Source organism: Malania oleifera, chromosome 12 (assembly GCF_029873635.1).
Source record: "Malania oleifera isolate guangnan ecotype guangnan chromosome 12, ASM2987363v1, whole genome shotgun sequence".
Classification (NCBI taxonomy): domain Eukaryota; kingdom Viridiplantae; phylum Streptophyta; class Magnoliopsida; order Santalales; family Ximeniaceae; genus Malania; species Malania oleifera.
This window is the reverse complement of record NC_080428.1, coordinates 4,337,966-4,359,967: the sequence shown is the minus strand read 5'-3', so window position 1 is coordinate 4,359,967 and position 22,002 is coordinate 4,337,966. Positions and strand designations below refer to the sequence as shown.

Here is a 22,002-nt window from a genome sequence, read left to right as displayed (position 1 = left end):
ATCCAAGTCATGCCGAGATGGATCTTCAAAACCAGAAAGTGAATGATAAAGGAGGTGGCTGCATGGTGCTAGTCATGTATGTGTCTGCTTTCCATCATTTATAAACCCTCAATTTTTGTTTGGGTCAATACTAAGGGATTCAAAGGAAGAGAAAAAGTCCACTGTAGATGGATGAGGGTAGAAAAAGGAGGATCAACACACATAGGGTGATCATAATATTTATATCCAAGCAACCAATAAGGACACATCGAACAGCACAAGAAGACACCGTAACCAACACATATGGAACATAAACAAAACATGTGCACCCAAAGAAACAAGACACAACAAAAAACATGGATGTTTCTAGATACACAAAAAGGGAATTTATCTCCCCAAAACACTTTCAAAGACATCCTGTTATGCAGAAACAACCAGTCCAAAGGATTTTAGGAACATCGATATAAAAGAGTAGAGAATATGCTGTGTCTTGTGAATGTCTATTTTTCCATTCAGCTACTCCATTCTGCTGAGGCCTGAGGGATGTGTAATTGATGAATAATCCCTTTGGCCAAGTAAAAAAAGTGAATCTCACTTTGAACAAATTCAAGTGCATCATCAAAATGAAAATTTTCAATACTAATGACAAACTGAGTTTTTATTTCTTCGTAGAGTTGAGTAAATGCATTAAAAAATTCGAACATGTCGTTTAATAAAATAAACATTAAAAAATAAACAGAGGCCATGCATCAAAAACCATCTAGGAGACAAAATATTGATGAAAATCAAATTCTTGACCAAGCGGAACCCGAATGAAACAAAACAAAAAAACAAAAAACAAAAAAAAAACAAAAAACAAAAAAAAAACAAACAAACAATGATTCATTATGAGACTCAACTCTAGATAGAAAAGATGTCCTACTATGCATTCCTAATAGATATATGGAACACTTGAAATGAGAAAGAGACTTGAACCAGGAAAAGACTAGAGATTTTGAAAGGATGGCTGACCCAAACGAGCATGTCACTAATCTAGATAAATATCATTAGTAGAAATTAAAGAAGACTCAATCTACCAACATCACCATCGACATAGCACAAACCATCTTTCACAAGCCCTCCACCAATCCTCTTCTTCAAACAACATAATAAAAAGGACGGAAGCTCACAAAGCAATTATGAGATTTAGTTAATTGACTAATAGATAAGAGGTAAGGGAAATTTAGGGAAATATAACATGGAGGAAAGATGAATAGAAGGAAAATATTCCCACAACCAGAAACTAAAGTCATTGAACCATTACCCAAGGTAACTTTAAGAGTGTAAAGTAGTTGGTTTCAAGGGCTGAAATAAATTAGGACCAGCTGTCATACCTAAGAAGTAAATAGATTCAATAATCCACGGTGAGGAGGATGAAGAGGCATCAAGCCTGCCTCCACTTGAATGGGCCACAAAACCTCCAAATGAAAAAGACTAAATTTACAGTAGTTGAACCACGCATACAAGATTGTTATACTCCTTTCAAGACACAATCAATTACGCACTCAACTCCCTACTATAGTCGCCAGGCACACTTTAAGTGTCAACGGTAGAATCACCCTGGGCAAGAGACTAATTGGCCAAAGTTGATTTCTTATGGAGATCTCAACAGCGATCAACGATATAATTTTCCTTACCATAATATGCGCAAATCCATGAATTTCCACAATGAACTTCCACAACCGCCATCTAAAACCTATCCTTGTCCTCCATCACTTCCTTTACCACGGTTAGAGGCACTACTAACCATGCAGAAATACCATAGGGAGAAGCTTGAAAAGAAGACTGAGAGCCATCTTTGGTGATCCTTAGGATTATAGAATATGCTTCATCCATGTATGGTATGGATTCACTAGCAAGAATATAATCGCACATGGGTTGAATCTCAAGACTTGACTCAAACAGAAACTTGGCAGCCAAGAACTTTGCCCTTTGCCTCTTAATCATCTCAAAGTCAGAAGTACCCAGTTGATAGATGCTGGGTTCACACATACCCTTCAAAGTGCTCTTATACAGACTAATGGAACTACCATCTCGATCATTTCAAAAATTTCATATACAGGGAAAAAACACGAGCCAGATTTTTATCTTGTACAACCTTTTTTTTCACAAAGAACAACCCCTAGAGCATTGGCTGTTCTATGGAACATCATGTTCGCAGCTATTCATGGCTCCGTACCATTCCAAAAGCGCACAAACAATATGTCATTCTCTTTCATATGATCTTCATGATCCTTGGAGTTTGAAAACAGAGGGGAATGCAGCAAACACATGATCTTCCTTTTCGCGTTAATATACGCACGCATGAGACCACAACAGGTAGTTGGAGGATCCAACCAATTTGAAGGTTGTGACATGTATGTTGACAGTATCAAGAAAAGCTCACTCCATAAAGGCTGTCAAAATCAACTCCGATACACAACAATAAGCACACACCAATACCTACAGCAACAATGCAGAATCAAGCAGTACACACAAGCACACAGAAACACTTCAGAACAACAAGAGGCAGCTCAGACCACAGAACAGAAGTTACAATATCCTACGAGGAGTCACCTGACCTCACACAGGAAGGTAGACTACAACAAGCACCACATGAACTTAATAAAAATCTTGGCAGTGCAGAAGATGAAGGCATTGAACCCCAATTGAAACCACTGTCAATTGACACAAGATTGCAAGCAATCAATCACGAACATATGGGGCATCAAAACAGCATCATCATGCCACAACCAGCCAGTGAACCAGAACATCAGTTGCATACCAGAACCAGAGTGTAATTGACTTCACATCAGCAAACTACCAACAGACAAAGCATCCTACCAAGGATGCTGCACATACTATCCAGGATGAAAAGTGTCCCTAGATGATTCTCAAACCAACCGAAAATCGTGTCTAAGAACTGATTCAGGGAAGATATGAGAGAAAATGAAAAATAAAGTGACTAAAAACAACTCAGATAAATCAGATTTAGAGAAGGTTAACACTCCGATACCATATTGTAAAGTTAGAGATGGAGAGAACAAGAGAACAAGGAAAGAAGAAAAAAGGGTGAGAAAAAAAAAACAGGGGTAGCAGTTTCTGGAGGACTTATACAGCTCCAGGTCTGCCCCATATACATCAATAATAAAAAAGGCATGAAAGACAAAAAAGCCCCCAATCAAACCACATAATGACTAAAATAGAAAATTCTCTTCCAACATGTGCAATAATCATGGTGGTTTAAACTCAACACTCTTTTGTAGAGATAGATACAAAGGGAAAGGAAAGTGACCCTTATGCTATTGGTCCTCCCATACAACATATCGAAGAAGCCCTTTTAGCTGGAAAAAACCACTCCTACAGCCCTACTATCAAGATGCCAAGGTTAGTCAAAAGAGTTGTGATAGAAAAAAATGCATTGCTTGGGACCATTTTGATAAAATGGATAGTTATAAACATGGTCCTAAATTTCCACAAAAAATTTTGTTGAAATTTCCACTTTTTAACACCTTCGAAATTGAAATGGCAGTCGATTCCCCTCTTATATAATTTCCATCAAAATTTCATGAATCATCTTAAATTTATCGAAATCTCAAAATTTTAGCAAAACTTGATGAAGTTTTAACTATAGAATGAAATGAAATTTCCTTGGAATTCAAATGTGAGATGTAGGCACAAAGTGGAATCTCTCTCTCAATTTATAATTTTTTTTACTGAAACAAAATATCATTACAAGGGCTCTTTAAATTATATGAAAAAGTAACTTGTAACAACATTTTTTTTTACAATAAAAGAAAATATATTAAGAAAGAGAATGTACAATTGTAGCAAAGATACAAAATCCTCAAAAAGAAAATAAAAAAAAAAACTAAAAACCTAAAAAAAAAAATAACAAAAGAACAACATTTATTTAACCATTCATCTCTAAACTATTTTTATTTGTATAATAAATATAATTTACTTGATTTAGGAATTTCATTTGTATTAACCAAATATTTTTTGGTAGACATTATATAACAAATATGTTTAATACACATTATATTCCACCTCATACACAACATAGATGCATTTAATTTTAATATACTAGTCCTAAAACTTACATTATCTATCATAGGAAATTGTCCATGATCGCATAAATTGCCAGAAAAGGATTCTTGTAGCCGACCCTGTTTCATTTGCTGTTGTTGTTGTTGTTGTCCTAAAACTTACATTATTATGTCTATTGACCATTTCTAGAGCTTCATAAAAGAATAACATGCTTTAATACTAATTTCCATTTTTTTTTTTTTTCCAAATTGAAATTGAAATTGATGTTGAAATCAAAATTTCCATTGAAATTTTTGTACTTTCGGAGCTTTGAAAGTTTAGAGATCTTGATTATGTAGATGGAAAACGAAGGATGTACGGAAATATTTTGGAAAGGAGCATCTCTATGAATCTAAAGATCATGACTATAGCAGTATGTTGACTCATTTGAACTTCCAACGTACAAAAAGCACATATAGGTTCAAAGATTTTTTTAAAAAATAATAATAAATAAATAAATAAAGAAAAAAAGGAAAAGCCATTTCTATAGAAAAGCACATGTGCAAGATTACGATTTACCTAGTACAACCTTTAGTTCAAATACTTGTAGGAGAGCTCTTTGATGGAATCATGATTGAAGGTCAGTTGCCATTTAAATTTGTACCTTTTTTTCCCTTTTTTGTTTTATGTTTTTTTTTGGGGGGTGGGGGGGGAGGTGGGGTAGCTCCAACAGTTTTGTAATGTGTGGAAGCCTACATTTCAAACCATCTCATTTCGCATTACAATTTCTAGGGATGTGAAAATTTTTATGGAAGAGAAAATATTAAAGAATAACTTAAAAGGGCCTTAAAGTTGCCTCAGTGCAAACACATATAGTTCAACACAAATTTTAAAAATCGTATGTATCTCACCATACATTTTGTTGATGCTAATTGGAGATAACAAAAAAAAACTAATTATTCCAAATCATAATGGTAAAATTCTTGGTAGGATAATTGGTGTGTCTACTTTGATTCAAGTTTTGAAAGCATTTTCGTTGCTATGGTGAATAATGTATGTTCAAATAATCTCATCATTAAACATTTGAAAGGAAGAATTAAGGAGTGGAATAGGATGGTTTTAAAGCAAGAGTTCCTTCGTGTTCAAAATTGTGCACATATAAGGTTAGCCCACTGCACAAAGCTCCCACGTATGTGGGTTCCAAGGAAGGGGTGGACCACGATATCTTAAATTTAATTGTTGGTGATGATTTGAAAGATAATGATAATCTATAACTAAAGTGCAAAATGTGGTCAGGTAGACAAGATCATCACGTGCTAGGCTGTGAAGTTTCAAGAAGTGTGTTAGGAAAAGATGACTAAATCTAAAAGTTTCTTATGTTTAAATGTGCCAACAAATATAACTCCACCAATATGATGCTTGATGTAGCTTAAAATTGAAAAAGCTTTTGAGCAACTAGAAAAGGATGACTCAGATCGCCTTATTAGCATGTTTCAAGAGGATAATTGTTCGGTCCACTATAAAATGAGGATGGGAAAAATGCTAGGTCACTTGATCAGTTTCTAAAACACTTTTACCATACAACCTCACGCTTTTGCGGATCATTGTATGTTACATCAACCAAACCCCTCTTAATTATCACCCAATCCAAAAAACCCCATCTAACATGTTATAGGCTTTCTCAAAATCCAATTTAAGAATAATGCCCTGACAACCCTCCTCTTAACCTCCTCAACACCTTATTAGCAACCAACTGCATCTAAAAATATGTCTATATTTAGTGAAGGCACAATACCTCTTGAGGCCTCGTATTAGTTAAAACCTTCATTACTATGTAGCAAAAACAAGTGACCAAACTAATAGGCCTAAAATCACTAATTATCTTGGAATGCTGCTTCTTAGGATTGTGGGCAGTTAAAGTATATTCCACACTACTCCCCACCACCTCATTTTTATGAAAATTACAAAAAAATAAAAAAGCCCCCATAATATTCTCCTCAATCACCTCCTAACTATTCTAGAAAATGCTAAGATAAACCATCAAAGCATGGAGCTTTATCTCCCTCCAGCACCTCAACCACCTGTCTACAAAATTCTCTCCCCCACACTGGAAAATAAAAATGTTACAGTCCCCTAATTAAAAGTGAATGATCACAGCTCCTCCTGAATTATTAGCCATCGAGGAATTTGTCACAGGAAAAGCGCCATTCCAAAATCCTCTTCCTCTATCAGCCAATCAATGAGCAGCCCCTTCTTACCCTCAACATGTTGTCCACATCCACTGTCCATACCTGATCGGAGACAGAACCAAAATAATCCGAGTTATTCAACACTCCCTGGCTCCAGCAGCTTCTTTATAAGTTCAGAGCCTCCAAAAACTCCAGAGGTTTAAGAAAATCCACTTAACAAGAATCTCTGCATTCAGCAACATATTCCTTGAAAGGCTTACAACCGTCCCTCAGCTTCTCTGCTACCAAACCATCTTACTTGTCAACCCTTACCTATAATGTGAAATTCAAAGTGGGAATGATCATTTTTTCCATCCCTTGAGAGCTGTTTTATTACCAAGTCACCAAGCATGGAGGGACTTCCACAAGGACAGCCGCATCCTCCAAACTGATCATTGCCAACAAAAGTTGAGTTCCATCCTTGTTTTCAGAGAGATTCTTCAAGACAGATTCCAGGTCTGTTTGCTCCCTGGGCTCATTATTAAAATTATCTTAACCCCTGGACCAATGTTTGCTTTACGTTGCTACCCACTTTAAAAATTAGAAATTGGCCAAACTAATAACCATTGGGTCCAAAACTAGCAAAATCTGTTGCAAACTCTTTCCATTGGGAACGAAACTCCAAATTTGAAATAAGACTTGAGGCTCCAGCCTTATGATTGTTAGGCCAATAATCGCATCCATGAATCTTCCCCCTTATAGACTTGACTTTCCATCCTAAGAAAAATTCTGATCAAGATGCCAATCATTAAAAACCTCATTGCAGTCCTGGCACACCACCATTCCAGAATAGATCAAAAAACTTAAAACAATCCCACACCAAAGTCATTCTTTGCCGAAGACAATAGTCTATCCTGCTAATGTTAGTTGAACCACGCTGCATGCATCACAGGCAACCAGTCCCTGAAGCATTATTCAACAGAACAAAATCCTAAGAAACGGCACCCCTCTCCTAAAAACAATCACATGCCAAAACCTTTAAAGCTTACTGCACAGATGACTATCCTGAAGCATCTTTGCCACCTGGTATACAAACAGAGAAACAACCCACAGGTCGACCATATTTCTCAATGCAGAGGAACCTGCACATATTGTCTACCAACTGCCTCAGACATCCTATGAGATTTCAAATAGGGATGGTTCCCCTTACGACATGGCCCATATTCAATTGACCTTACTACCAGAAGACATGCCCATATACCCAACATTAACCTTTCATTTTTCTTAGATTCTCTTTTAGAATTTTATGGACAGTAGTGACTCGGGTGACAGTTCTAATGGGAGCAGAGGCTGCAATCATGGAGTTTGATATGGAAGAGACATAATAGAAGGCAAAGGTTATCATTCCAAGGCAAAGCTTTCAATAAAAAGGAAGCAATCCATATTGGTTGATTTAGAGAGAGAGAGAGAGCTGGGATATGTTTCGAAGAAAAAGAGAGCCCAAGGGAATTACAATCCATACTGGTTGATTTAGAGAGAGAGAGAGAGAGAGCTAGTATATGTTTTGAAGAAAAATTGAGCCCAACGGAATTAATTCAATTCAATACTCTACCAGAATGATTTAGCCTTTCCTTGTTCCATTGTACAAATTTCCTATCACATCTAAGGTTGTTAGAATCGGGACTCTATTTAGGATCGTTCGAGGGGTCCGCAGGATCAGATCGTAGGATTGGATTGTGAATCATAAGAATTTATTTACAATGTAAAATAAATTAAAATTTTATGTATTTGGAATTTTATAACAACATTCAATATAATAAGCTTATAAACTTAATAAATTTAAGAAATTAAAATATAAATCAGGAATTTAGCTTCCTAGCTAGCACCTAGCAGGCTTTTCCTTCAACAATTTTTTACCCTAGCTAAAAAATTTTGAATAGTCTCAATTGCGTAGTGCTCCACAAAGGGCAGACTGTTGCTAAGCTTTTTTATTTGAATAATTATAATTAAAAAGAAGGGCAAAAATGAATGAAGAAAAAAGTAAGACTAAATTGCAAATTGCAATTCAATGAATTGCTGTAAACTTCTCAGTCCATGGCTTTGTCATCAAACCATAAGAAGAAGGAGAAGGAAAGAGAGGAGGAAGTGCAAGAAAAAGTGAAGCTTTTGGTTCAAGGAAGAAGAACATTTTGTTAGTCAAAAAGAAAAGAAGAAGAAAAAGATAGTTGTCTTCTCGCTGCTTTGGAGAGAAAAAAAAAAATCTCTGGCCTGTCAACAATTAGAGAAAAGAGGAGGGAGAAAGTAAAAAACTGCACAAATAATGCATAACTGCTACAAGTGTGCAACTTTAAGATCTCAGCCTGACCGTACAGCCCCACGGTTGTTGAAGCTCTCTGCTGATTTCAAGACTCTCAGTTGGGGTTTGCTGCTGCTGCTGCTGTAAAAGGGAAACAGTCCCAAACAACTTGGGATCTACCTATCAAGAACTCTAAGCTCTTAGAGAGGTTTCAGTTTTGAAAAAGGATGAGAGCTTTCAAGGGATGCACATTGGAACAAAATAAATCCCAGGAAATGCTTGTTATTTTGCCCAAATTTTGATGCATTTGGGCCAACTGAACCAAATCTTGCGTCTACTGCAAAACTAAACTGTTCGGTCCAATAATAATATATATTGGACCTTTTTTTTAAAACCTTAAAAAAATAAAAAATAAAATAAAATAAAATACCATACTCTGTTGCACAATTAGAATATGTAGGATCCCAAGTAGCTAAAGATCCTGATAGGATCCGACTAGGGTCCTTGATTAAAATCCTTCCAATGATAAGGATTGATTAGAGAAGTCTAGATCATAGGATCACAAGATCCGGAACGAGATTTAGATAATGATTATCAAATCTTTGAACAAATTAATTAAATTTTCCTTTCTAGCTTCAAACACAATACTAGTGGGACATTTCCTTTTGGATTCAATCATTCTCTTGTTTTCGGATTTCCAATGGAAGTGTTTATTTTACTCAGCTGAGACTATATTTTACAAATGGCACTTACATTTCTCCTTGCAGTAGAAAACATTTCATTGATCCTTGCAGCGCCACTCTTCTCACTGTCGGTGAACTCTGCACCTGAGGCAAAAACAAAAGGCATCCCACTCTCCTTTGCAAGTGTCCGTGCAAACAGTGTTTTTCCTGTCCCTGGGGGTCCGGAAAGAAGAACACCCTGTCACAAGCAAAATCATAAAAGGGCCTGCATTAGATCCCTAGAAATTCAAAAAACAACTTGAACAAAGCAGCTTCTGTCTTTCATAAGCTTAAGAATATTACCCGAACAAAGTTCACGTCTTTTTCATAGTATTGCATGGGGTTTCCCATATAAATCATTAACTCATCCAGAAGATCCCACACATCACCCCCCAACACTACTTCTTTATGCATTGAATTTGTTTCACCACCATCTCCAACAGGCTGAATAAGTATTAAATATTATGATTTTTTTGTAACTAGTACAAATTAATGAAAAAGAATCCCCCATTTATTAGAATCTTACAAGGATATAGTTTTCCGCATAAGCCATGTCAAAAAGTTGATTGTACTTCTTATAAAGAAAGCGCTTTGAAGTTATGTGTAATAGCATCAGGGACTCCCTAATGAACCACAAAATCAGTATTCCAGGTAGTAGTGCAATCAAAACTCGAAGAAAGTAATGTATTTGCCGCTTTTGATAGAGATCTACTTCAACCCCAGAACTTGAGACAATTTCAAACAAATAAGGATCAAGGGGAATATCAACCTACAAAACAAAAATAGCATTAAACAATTTTAAGGCCAAGGAGATTTCCATTTCAATTTGGGTTTGAAAAAAAAAAAAAACAACTAATGAGAGAGAGATGACATGTCAAAACTTACAATGTACTCTAATGGAAAACCTTCTTTCATTGTTACATACAATCCTTTCAGATCCTCGGTAAATACAACAGCAGCCACCTGTCCCCCAAAAAATAATCAATGGCATTAGATAATACTCCCTTTATCATTTTAGACACTTAATAATTGAAATTATAAGGGAAGGCCAGACATTGCATGAGAATAAAGTAAGTAGAATTTGTATCGTTAAGCAGGTATGAATTGTTGACACATTCTCTAACAGCTAAATATTTCAAGGCCAAGTGATATTTGAACTGCGGGTTTGAACCTCAATGCACCTATTTGGCTTCTGCTACATATCCAACACCCAAGATGTAATGCAATTGGAAGTAAGCTGGATGAGGTGCCAGCTCAATATACATTGTTGGCCCTTTCCTAACAACTAAAGATCTAGGTGTTAATTGTTATTTTATCATATACAACATTGCGATTCAACTAGGCCTCCAATGAAGAGAAAAGAGAAACATTTTTGGATTTATATAGGATATTCTTGCATTGGAAACATTGTTAGAGTTGGTAACCTTTGATTATAAGATTTTTCTTGTTTCGGTTTAATTGAATCATATTTAGAGAATCTTCATAGCTAAAATAATAGCAAATATTTCCTCTCCTTCCACCTCCCAAAACCCCTATAAAGAACACCAAATAAATCCTATGAAGATACAGGAGAGGCCCAATTCTCAGTCAAAGCATCCAAAGCAAAAGGGCACTATAAGAACAAATAAGAGCAAGTCTCCCGGTCATAAAGCAAAGGACACAAACATCTGGTATCAGGCCTTTATTGGTTCTTTGCTTTTGAAGCAAATTATTACTATTGATTTTCTTAAGGATCACAGTCCATGTCAAAGTATTTCACTGAAAGGATTTTAGCTTTCTTAATAAAAGATTAAGACAAGAAAAGGACTAGCATTAGGAGAATGAATTAAATGATGAAAGAAAGGCTTGCAAGAAAAATACCGTGACGTATCTAACCTCCAATTTTATCTATCACTCCCCAATGAATATGAAAAGAATGAAGCACATTTATCAAAAAAATAAAGATCATTTGTAACTCCCTCATTCAGGATCTTCACCCAAAAAAAAAAAACAATTTCAAGATGGTCCTACCCTCAATAAATAAAAGGAAATTTCAAAATAAATGCCATGAAGAGTTTATCATCAAAGATGATGAGGGTACATACAAACCAAAGGAGCCTCTCCAATCCAATGATCCTGCAAATAATTTGAATTTTCACCACATTACAAACTTCATACGGAACATTAGAGAGGAAAGTATGATAAATTTGTGAGATGAATTTCCAAGGACTCAGTAAGTGTAGTTAGCTCCAAGTTAAACATCCCACCAATCTGTTTTAAGTCCAAATTTTACTACAAATTACCCTATGCCAAGAAGAGTTAGGTTCTAAAACAGAAACTCCATAATCACTTCCCCACCAAGAAAATGCTTTTGAACACCAAACTATATGCATTCAAACCTCCCTACCTCTTTGATCTAACGATCTATTTATAGTCTCCCACCCTACATGATAACTTCTACCCCTTTCACCAACTCCCAATGACAAGAAATCCCTCATCAATTTCTCTACTTTCCATGCCACCCTCAAAGGAAACTTTTAAAAGGAAAAATAATGCAGCAGAATCAACGAGAGACAAGCAAGGATAAAAGTAATACATCCCCTAAGATAAAAGAAAAATAGGCTCCTTTCCACCCACTAGTCTCGTAGCAATTCTCTCATATACCAAGTCACAAAAATAATCCCTAGGGTTACGGCCTAAATAGCCACCTAAAAAGTAATGAGCCAACTTAAAACACCACAACCTGCTGTCCTAGCAAAGTATTGAACAGCACTCAAATCAATGCCCATTCCTGCACTTAAAAAATTAAATCTTAATCCAGACACTTTTTCAAGCACAAGATGGTTAAACAACTTAACAGATTACAGAAGCTACTCACGTTCATTTGATAAAAAGAGAATTGTATCATCTGCAGACTGTAAATGTTAGACAATGCATTTCCCACCTTGACCCCTCTCCCCACTACTTTATAGTGCCTCTATTCATTCTACTTAAAGCATCTACCCCCGATAGCTTATAAAACATGATAGAGGATCTTCGCATTGTTAGATTACCACTTTACCTAAAAGCTTACGCTGTTAGGTTGTAGGCTAAACAATGTATATCAAGCCTCAACACTCCCCAAAATGTGCAGCCCGACAGCACGTGGAGAGATAAAAAAAAAAGATAAATAACACTCATTACAGGGAATACAATATCTTTTTAAAACGCCACATAATAAACACGGACAACAAGACTAGAACCCAGGACCTCAACCAGCTCTGAAATCACATTAGATTACCACCAACACTGCATCTAAAATCCAAGGACTATCAGTTAAAGAACTCTGATCATGGGAAGTAGTCTTTCCATCAAACTCCAATAAATGTCCAAGTAATACTTTAGTCAATGTCTTATAAAGATTTTCAGTTGTCACCAAACTCATAGACTGAATCTATGACTCTAGAATGCATGATTTATTTTAGGAACAGGAGGAATGATGGTTCAACTTATGCATCCAACACTTACTTAATTAGCAAAAAAATCATCAAAAAATTTCTTCCTCAAAAAAAATCCCAACAATCCTAAAAGAAATCAATTGTAAAACCCATCCAGCACAAGAGCTGTCCCTCCAGTCATATAAAACATCACACCTTTAGTCTCTTCTTTCCTTAAAAGGCTATAAGCCATACCACTTTTTTGTGAAAAAGTAGCAAACCAACCAATCCCTCAATCATGGCCCTACACCCTAACCTCAACCCCTGAAAACAATCAGAATCCCTAGTAATTACCCCTCTATCATCCTCTAAATTCTTAATAAAATTCCTTACGTTCCTACTATTTGCACCCTGTGAAAAATCCTTGTATCACAGTTCCATTCTATTCTTTTGCTTCCAACTTCACCTCCTCCCTCAAAAGAACTTGCATAAAGTCATTAAGCAATTGAACTCTTCTACCAAAGTACCATCCTCTGCTTATCTTTCACTCCTATCTACTGTAAAATCTCAGTTTTTGGTACATACATCATCAAATGCTCCACATTACAAATTTTGAGTTACATTGCACTCACAGCACCACTCCCTAGCCAAGCTTTGAGCAGCGAGGGGCAGTGACCTAAGATCACTCCAGGAAGCACTTCAAGAGATATAGTAAAAGCATCCCCAAATCTTGGTGAATAAGGATCTATGAATCCTAGCAGTAACTGTCCCGTTACATAAACAAACCAAGTGAATTGAGCATTTGAAAGAAGAGTCTCTCTCAAATCACAATCTCTGGTAAACATGTCAAAGCTCCTCATGCTGAAAGTGTTCCAGAACCATCTCCATTTTTCAGTAGTGGATCTAATCACATTAAAATTGGCTGCTCACTGCTCCTTTGGAGTGCTTTGTATGGTTGGAGGCTTCAATAAGAGGACAGAGAGGAAAGTTTTGTGGTGTCGTACTGTTCCGGATTTGGTTGAAAAGAAATGCTACAATCTTTAAAGCTCTTGAACTTCCAGTAGTATGCTTTAAAGCAGAGTGGTCTTCCATATGTCCCTTTGGTGCTTGGCTTGCAGTGGGATTGGTTGGCATTGCTTTATTAGCTTTGCCTTCTATTTACTTTCTTTTTGTTCAGCTGTTTTCCTTTTGTAATAGGAGGATATCCTACCTGGTTTTTCCTTTTTTGCTTTTTTTCATTATGCTCCTTTTTTTATTCAGTACAATTCCTTCTTTATCAAAAAAAAAAAAAAGGAAAAGAACTACCTCAAGACACCAGTTGGGAAACCACAAACCATAAACTGATTTCAACTCTTCCCGAGAAAAAAACAAAAAAACAAAAAAAAAAAGGACCCCTTTAACCGAGAACTACTGGGCTCATAAACTGAAGGAAACCACCACTAACCCCCCTACCCTTGACAATCAAAGAAACAGACATAGAAAAGGAACTACCAAATAATTCAATTTACTAGCAAACCCAGTGTCCTAAATAACTTGCACCCTAAAGAGCCAATGGAAGCAAAACAAATTCAATCTCTAAACCCGGAATCCCAAATACACCCAATAAGAAATCCATCCAAAGTCTCTTGTTACATGACAAGATCAGCATTTTATTATTTTTATCTTTATTTTTATTATTATTATCATCATCATCATCTGAGCATAACAATATGAAAAAAAAAAAAAAAACAGCAATTTGAGGGTAAGGAGATGAAGATTGAGTCGGACAGCTTGTTGATTGTTTTAGACCTAGCCCATTTATTTGTTAAAGGAGGAGGCCCTTTATAATCTAAGCGCGGCCATGCTCTTGAGAAGGCCCAATGTGTGATTGGGTCAATCTTAAATTGTCCAAGGTCAATTTAACACCAAAATGTAGCTTAATTCTTAGTTGAGCAAATAAAGAGCAAAAGCAATACCTCCTTTCCTTCGCTAACCCCATCACAAGAACTGCCCGCCTTCCTTTGCTAACCCCATCACAAGAACTGCCCGTCATTTTCTTAGCATTAATGTCTTCCACAATAACTATCTCTCCATCATGATGATGATGATCTAACCATGGCCACGCTCTTGAGAAGGCTCAATGTGTTATTGGGTCAGTCTTAAATTGTCCAACGTCAATTTAGCCAAAATGTAGCCTAATTCATAGTTGAGCAAATAAAAAGCAAAAAGCAGTACCTCCTTTCCATTGCTAACCCCATCACAAGAACTGCCCATCTTTTTATTACCATTAATGTCTTCCACAATAACTATATGATGATGATGATGATGATGATGATGATAAAAATAAAAATAATAAAATGCTGATCTCGTCATGTAAAAAGTGACTCTGGATGGATTTCTTATTAGGTGTATTTGGGATTCCGGGTTTAGAGATTGGGTATGTTTTGGTTCCATTGGCTCTTAACAGTGCAAGTTATTTGGGACACTGGATTTGCTAGTAAATTGAATTATTTGGTAGTTCCTTTTCTATGTCTGCTTCTTGGATTGCCATGGGTAAGGGGGTCAGTGGTAGTTTACTTCAGTTTATGAGCCCAGTAGTCCTCGGTTAAAAGGTTTTTTTTTTTTTCGGGAAGAGTTGGGATCATTTTATGATTTGAGTTTTCCTAACTGGTGTCTTGAGTTCTTTTCCTAACTGGTTTTTTTTATCGAAGCCTCTAACCATAATCATACAAAAACACTCCAAAGGAGCAGCGAACAGCCAATTTTAATGTGATTAGATCCATGGTCTTAAACTTCCACGAAATTATCAAAATTTCCGGTTTCCGTCACCCTCGAAATTGAAATGACAATCGATTTCCGTCTTGTATAATATCCATCGAAATTTCAACAAATCATCCAAAATTTATTGAAATCCCGAAATTTTAGCAAAACTTGTCGAAATTTGAACTATGCAATGAAATTTCCCCGAAATGCAAATGAGAGATTTTGGAGTTAAGTGAAATTTCTCTTTTAATTTATTTTATTTATTTTTATCAAAACAAAATATTATTACAAGTGCTTTTGAAATTTATGAAAAAGTAAATTTACAACAACATTTTATTTAACCATTCATGCCTAAATTATCATTATTTGTATAATAAATAATATTTAAATGGTTTATGAATTTCATTTGTATTAACTAATTACTAAATATGTTTAATGGACATTATCTTACAAATATATTTGATGCACATATTATATTACAACTTCTCCACCTCATAGACAGCATAGATGTATTTACTTGTAATGTATTCTCCTAAAACTTAAATTGTTATGTCTATTAATCATTTCTAAAGCTTTATAAAATAATTCCATGCTTACTACTTTTTTCCATTATTTTTTCAAATTGAAATCGAAATTGACATCGAAATCGAAATTTTCGTCGAAATTTCCGTACTTTTGGAGCTTCGAAATTTGAGTCGAAATCAAAATTTAAGACCTTGATTAGATCCACTATTGAAAAATGGAGAGGTTCTGGAACACTTTCAGCATGAAGAGTTCAATTGTTTAATGACTTTGTGCAAGTTCGTTTGAGTGAGGAGGTGAAGTTGGAAGATAAAGAATAGAATGGAACTGTGATACAAGGATTTTTCATAAGGTGCAAATAGTAGGAACAGAAGGAATTTTATTAAGAATTTATAGGATGATAGAGGAGTAATTACTAGGGATTCTGATTGTTTTCAGGGGTTGAGGGTAGGGCGTAGGGCCATGATTGAGGGACTGGATGTTGCGCTACTTTTCACAAAAAAGTGGTGTGGCTTATAGTCTTTTAAGGAAAGAAGAGACTAAAGGAGCAATGTTTGATATGACTAGAGAGAAAGCTCTCGTGTAGGATGGGTTTTACAATGGATTTCTTTTAGGATTAATGGGATTTTTTTAAGCTAGAATTTTTTTTTTTTTTTTTTTTGATGATTTCTTTGCTATTTAAGTGAGGGTTGGATGCATAAATTCAACGCGTTATAAGAAATACATCCACAGTCTCTTGTTACATGACAAGATCATCATCATCATCATCATCATCATCATCAAAATTGATTAAAGAGAAAGAAAAAGAGTATAACAATAGAAAAAAATAATAATAAAAATAAAAATAAAATAAAAAACAGCAATTAGAGGTTGAGATGAAGATTGAGCTAGATAGCTTGTTGATTGTTTCAGACCTAGGCTATTTATTTGTTAAAAGAGGAGGCCCATTATAATCTAAGCGCGGCCACGCTCTTGAGAAGGCCCAATGTGTTATTAGGTCAGTCTTAAATTGTCCAAGGTCAATTTAGCCAAAAATGTAGCTTCATTCTTAAATGAGCAAATAAAGAGCAAAAAGCAATACCTCCTTTCCTTTGCTAACCCCATCATAAGAACTGCCCATCTTTTTCTTAGAACTAATGTCTTCCACAATAACTCTCTCTCCTTCTAAATTCCTCTCTAAAATCTTTGGCGCTACCTTACCAAAGTGCATTTTTTTTTTTTTCCTTCAAACATTTTTTTCATATTCGCACCCACCTACACAATCTTCCGATGAGTATAAACCTTGGGACCCTTAGATCCCTTTGCCCTAATGCCTGAGGCATCAGATATCCTACCCAAAACACCATCACCATTGTCAACCTTTACTCCAACATCCTCTAACTCCATAATACAAACATTGGCCAAAACTCCAGAATTGTTTGAAACAAGACTTTCCTTCATCATCCGTTTCTCTTTAACCCTTTAGTACTGTTGCTTCATTCTAATGAATATCTAAAACCCTCTTGGCCATCAAGAAAAACTGAACATCGCAAGGTATTGCTTGTACCCAGACTCGGGACAGAAGAGAGCGCACTTGTTATGTTCCTTGTTTGCCTAGACCACTAGACCAAGGAATGGGAGAATTTTGGGTTTGAAATGCAGAAACATTCTAGTCACCCTCAACCTCACCTCTGCCTTCTAGTAACTACTACTCTAGCTGAGAGGATCCTTCCGTAACAGCTTCACACAAGTGCTCACTTTTTGATCCATCACTCCCAGCCAAACATCCTTGGTCTTTACAAACTCCATTGGAAGGGCCCCATTGGGTGCCAATTGAGACCTGAATTCAGTTCATTGAACTTTTACACTAGCCTTTTGGGCCTGGTCCACATTATTTAGACAATGGGTTTGTTTAAATATCTAATAATGACTCAACTCAAAAGAAACCTCCTTTGTTTCCAAAGGATGGCCCAATTCATTGTTACCAAGACTATGGGCCTGTTCAATAAGTTGGCCACCCTAGATATTTGGACTCTGAACATTTTTCACCAACCGAACAGCTATGATTTCTAGCTAATTAATGGCAAATGTTGCTGACTTCGTAAGCTCATCCTTGTTCATCTGAACCACATCGCCACACCTACAGCACCTATCTTCCTTATTGGCTGCCATAACTCAAAGTCCAAAGAGGGCTCGACGATCTCAACCCCACCTTCGTCTCCATCTATATTACCTCCCAGCACGACCTGCCTCCACAATCTAAAACATCACTGACCTTCTGCAATTATTTCACCCAAATCTTTTCGTACCTCCTCGACAGGTCATTGAAAACACTCGCAAAGCTTCACCATCCCTCATCTTTTGCGCTGTCAGGAACAAACAAAGAAAACATCCAACAATTGCAGCCCAACATTAACTTCAGGAACTTTCCCACCTTCACCCACCTAATCGACAGCCAATAATTTGCAACACCCTTGCGAAAACTCCAAAAAACCCTCTCTGTCCAACTAAAAATCGACAACCCTTCCCACAAGAACCACGAAACAGCCTCTTCCGATATCCTCACCCACTATTGAGAATAGCATTCTTCTCAATCACGAGCAAAGATGAACTCACCTCGCCCTGTCCAACGTAGATCAAAGGATTTTCTTCGATCTGATTCACTTAGCTCATCATACCCTAAACCAAACTTCATTGCAGCAAACGCATATGGGGGAAGAGAGATAGTATCGCAAGGAGGAGAGAGAGGCAAATAGGACCATCTGGTCTTTTAGCTAAATGGTTATAGTGTTTCCCTCTAGAAGAACCTTCCCTTTGGTATAGAGTAATAAGAAGACAGTTTGAGTTGGATGAGAAATAATGAGTCCGTGGAAGTCAATTTCTCAGATTTATCCTTCTTTCATCCCTCACACTAAGCTGGCGGCAAGGAGGGGTTCACGTATATGTTTTTGGAAAGACCAAGGCTGAGAAGTGCTTCTCTTTGCACTTTGTCGAATTTCTGGGGAACAAATTAGGAAATTCTATTTTTTGAATAAAATCTGAAATTACTATTTCAGATTCTAGTAGTTTCAGTTTCCTGTTTTCTAGCCTAGAGATCTGCTGATTTGATTTGCTGATTTTGTGGTGATCTGATTTGCTGATTTTGTGGCCTTCCTAATTTGGTGGTCTTCCTCTACTATTTATCTTGTACTCGTGTCTCTTGAAATTCAATAAGAATGGTTATTCTTCTTCTAAAAAATCCTTCACACTTCTTTCCCTTGTCCCTTTTGTTTGAGTTCCGAGCAAAATAGAGGCATACCTTTCTTTGTTGGGGATCTAAACAGTCCTTTGGTTTCCAGGTATCTACATTTCAGGAAACCTCTCAATGATAGGAGATGGTGGAGTTGTCTTCTTTGTGATCTTTAGAGTAACCTTATTTAGGGGGGGATGTTTGTCCTTGGTCTTTGGAGTGCAATTCTTGCAAAAAAAAAAAAAATTGACCTGTTGATCCATTCTAATTCTTCATTTCTGCTATATCCTATCATTTGGAAGGCCCAATTAAGGCTTCCACTTGGTGGGTTGTGCTTAATAAAAATAAATACCAATAACTTGCCGCAAAGGAGACTTTTGAAGGCTCTCTCTTCCAATGTATATGTGCTCTGTTACAAGAACACCGAGAAAGCTTCCCATCTTCTTTTGCGCTGTGAATTTGCTTGGAGGATTTATAATAAGCTTTTTGGTATTATGGGAGAGAGTTGGGAATGTCGTTCTTTGGTGGAATTCTTGTTCACCATTTCTTTCACAGGCTTTGGAAGGAAAGGGCAGCTTTATGGAATTGTGGCATATTCACAGTTTTATGAGGGATATGGCTGGAGTGTCATGCACAAATATTCTCTAGGGAAGAAATTTGACCTCATTGTCGTGCATTGGCTTTGGATTTTTCAGAGGGAATAGTTTCCAAGAGTTACAAGAGATTTGACCTCTCTCTTTGCCGTTTTTAGTTGTTTTTCTGGCTTGTGACAGACCTTTCTTCGGTTGATGTCTCATTCTCCCTCTTGTAAATTCTCTTCCTATTAATAAAATTTTATTTTTCTGTCAAAAAAAAAAAAAAAAAAAAACCTGTCAGCAACCTCACTCCACTGACTCCTTAAGCTCACTTCATAGACTCCTTCATTCCTCATATTTGATGATGCTCCTGTGGACTTTGCCGGTAGCGCATTAGGTTGGATTCAAGTTCTTTTCAGCCAGACCTGACAATCTTTCTTATGTTGCACTCCATTATCAGGGTAAGTGGAACTTATAATTAAACCTCCAGGCCCAAAAAGCATCCCAACATGGTCTGTGGGCCACTTACCAATCAGCCCAACTTTCTGTTTGTGCTCCCACAGCCCTATTGCAGTTCAAACTCAAATCTGATTGAGTCCAAGTTCTGGCCAGGGATAGATAACATGATAACTGGAACTTCACAAACTGGTATTATCCCCCTGCGGCACTGTCTGGCCAAGGTTAATCTCCAAAACTCCAAACTTCACTGTATTTTCATAATTAGGTGGGTAGGAGCATAAGACAGCCTACGATCAAATTAAATAAATTACTATATGAGTCCTCATGACATTCTTCCATTCTTCCAACACCTTGAAGAACAAATCTTCCTAGACCTTCCCCCAATTCCATCTAGAAATCTCAATGAAGAACCCCATCCCTCAAGCTGTCTAACAATTTTTCAATAATGATCAATCAACCCAATAAACCTCATGAGCATGATGTTCTAAAGGTTCTAAACCACATATATGCCAATTTTTATGACCGAAAGTGTGCATTTCTTACACTTCCATTTTTATTCATTTTCCAACAAAATATAAAACTAGCATTCTCCTCCCAGATTTTCTCCAATATCCAATATTTGAGCACCCTGGAATTATTTGTCATCTGGATCATAATTGTTTTCCTATCTGCTTCGAACATTCTGGGAAAGCCTTCAAATTTGTTTTTCTTCCATCTTTTTTTTTTTTTTTTTATTTTTCTGAAGAAAACAACTACAGCTATGCATTAGAAAATGTCCTATTGGCCTCTAAGTATTGCCAGAGAAGGCCCTGCCATCATATCACTCTCACGCCTGTTCAACTTGCTCTAGCTTAAAAGGTCAACATTGTTTTGCCTAGGGCAGTGTTGGAAATGCAGCAACAAAGTAAAGGTGGTGGTGGTACCACGCAAATGGTGATGTTGAAGACAGAAGAGGTGTTAGTGATTTTAGGTTTTGGTACACCTGCCCTTTTCCCAGTCATTTAACTTGTGATGCTAACTGTTCTTGTTTTCATTTGTAGTCCATGATTTGGAAAGCACAAATTCTTCATAAATTCAGGCTTTTATTTGGCTCTTAAAATCATTGGCTTCAAGTTAGACGACCTGTGAAAAGCTTTGTCTAGAAGACCTTTGAACACTTTGTCTATATAAGTGTTCTTTGTTTTGAAAGCACTGAAAGGAATGATCACTTACTTCCTCATTATCAATTTTCTTGAGACATTTGGAGCAGGCTTTTCACTGTTATTTTTTTTGTGGGGGGGGGGGGGGGGGGAGGCGGGTGAGAATTGGGTTGCCCTTCTTCTTTGGAAGGTTTTTTTCCTTCACTGATATAAGCATTTTAGAGATCATAAGAAAGCGAAAATACGTTGGAGATGTGCTACTTTTGCTGTTGTGAGGAGTATTTGGTGGGTGCACAACTTTAGCATCTTTTGTGGAAAAGAGAGGATCCAGAACTGGTGTAAAGAAGTGTTCTTTTTGGCGTTTCCAGTGTTCCGCTCTTAGCTTGTTTCCAGTGATGTGGCTCACACATGTGCAGCATTTTTTTTCGATAACAAACTAAGATACATTCAGAGGGAGAGAGAGAGAGAGAGAGGGAGAGAATATACAAATTAGGAGGATACGATATCCTCATTTAAAAAAAATAAATAAATAAAAATAAAAACAAAAACAACAAAATAAAAACTAAAAAATAAAAAATAAAAACTGAAATTCGGATGGATGCTGGAAAATCTAAGGTTAAGAAAGGTCGGAGGAAATTAGCAAAATTGAAGTGTTCAATGAATTATGACGGGAAGGGTTAAAGAGGGGTTTTCTTGGGTAATGTTTGTGTAGTTTAATTTTTATTTTTATTTTTTGTCTATTTTCTCTTT

The 22,002-nt window shown here is 36.5% G+C and overlaps 1 protein-coding gene across 1 annotated transcript in view; it reads right to left on the bottom strand.

Moving 5' to 3' along the window:
• LOC131143768 (ATP-dependent zinc metalloprotease FTSH 12, chloroplastic) overlaps nt 1-22,002 on the bottom strand; it is a 167,438-nt gene that overhangs the window by 82,793 nt on the left and 62,643 nt on the right. Inside the window, exons 5-8 of the mRNA XM_058092080.1 lie at nt 10,098-10,175; nt 9,739-9,981; nt 9,516-9,656; nt 9,244-9,411 (exon numbers count right to left, since the gene is read on the bottom strand). Coding sequence (XP_057948063.1) covers nt 9,244-9,411; nt 9,516-9,656; nt 9,739-9,981; nt 10,098-10,175 — 630 coding nt within the window. The remainder of the gene's footprint in view (nt 1-9,243; nt 9,412-9,515; nt 9,657-9,738; nt 9,982-10,097; nt 10,176-22,002) is intronic.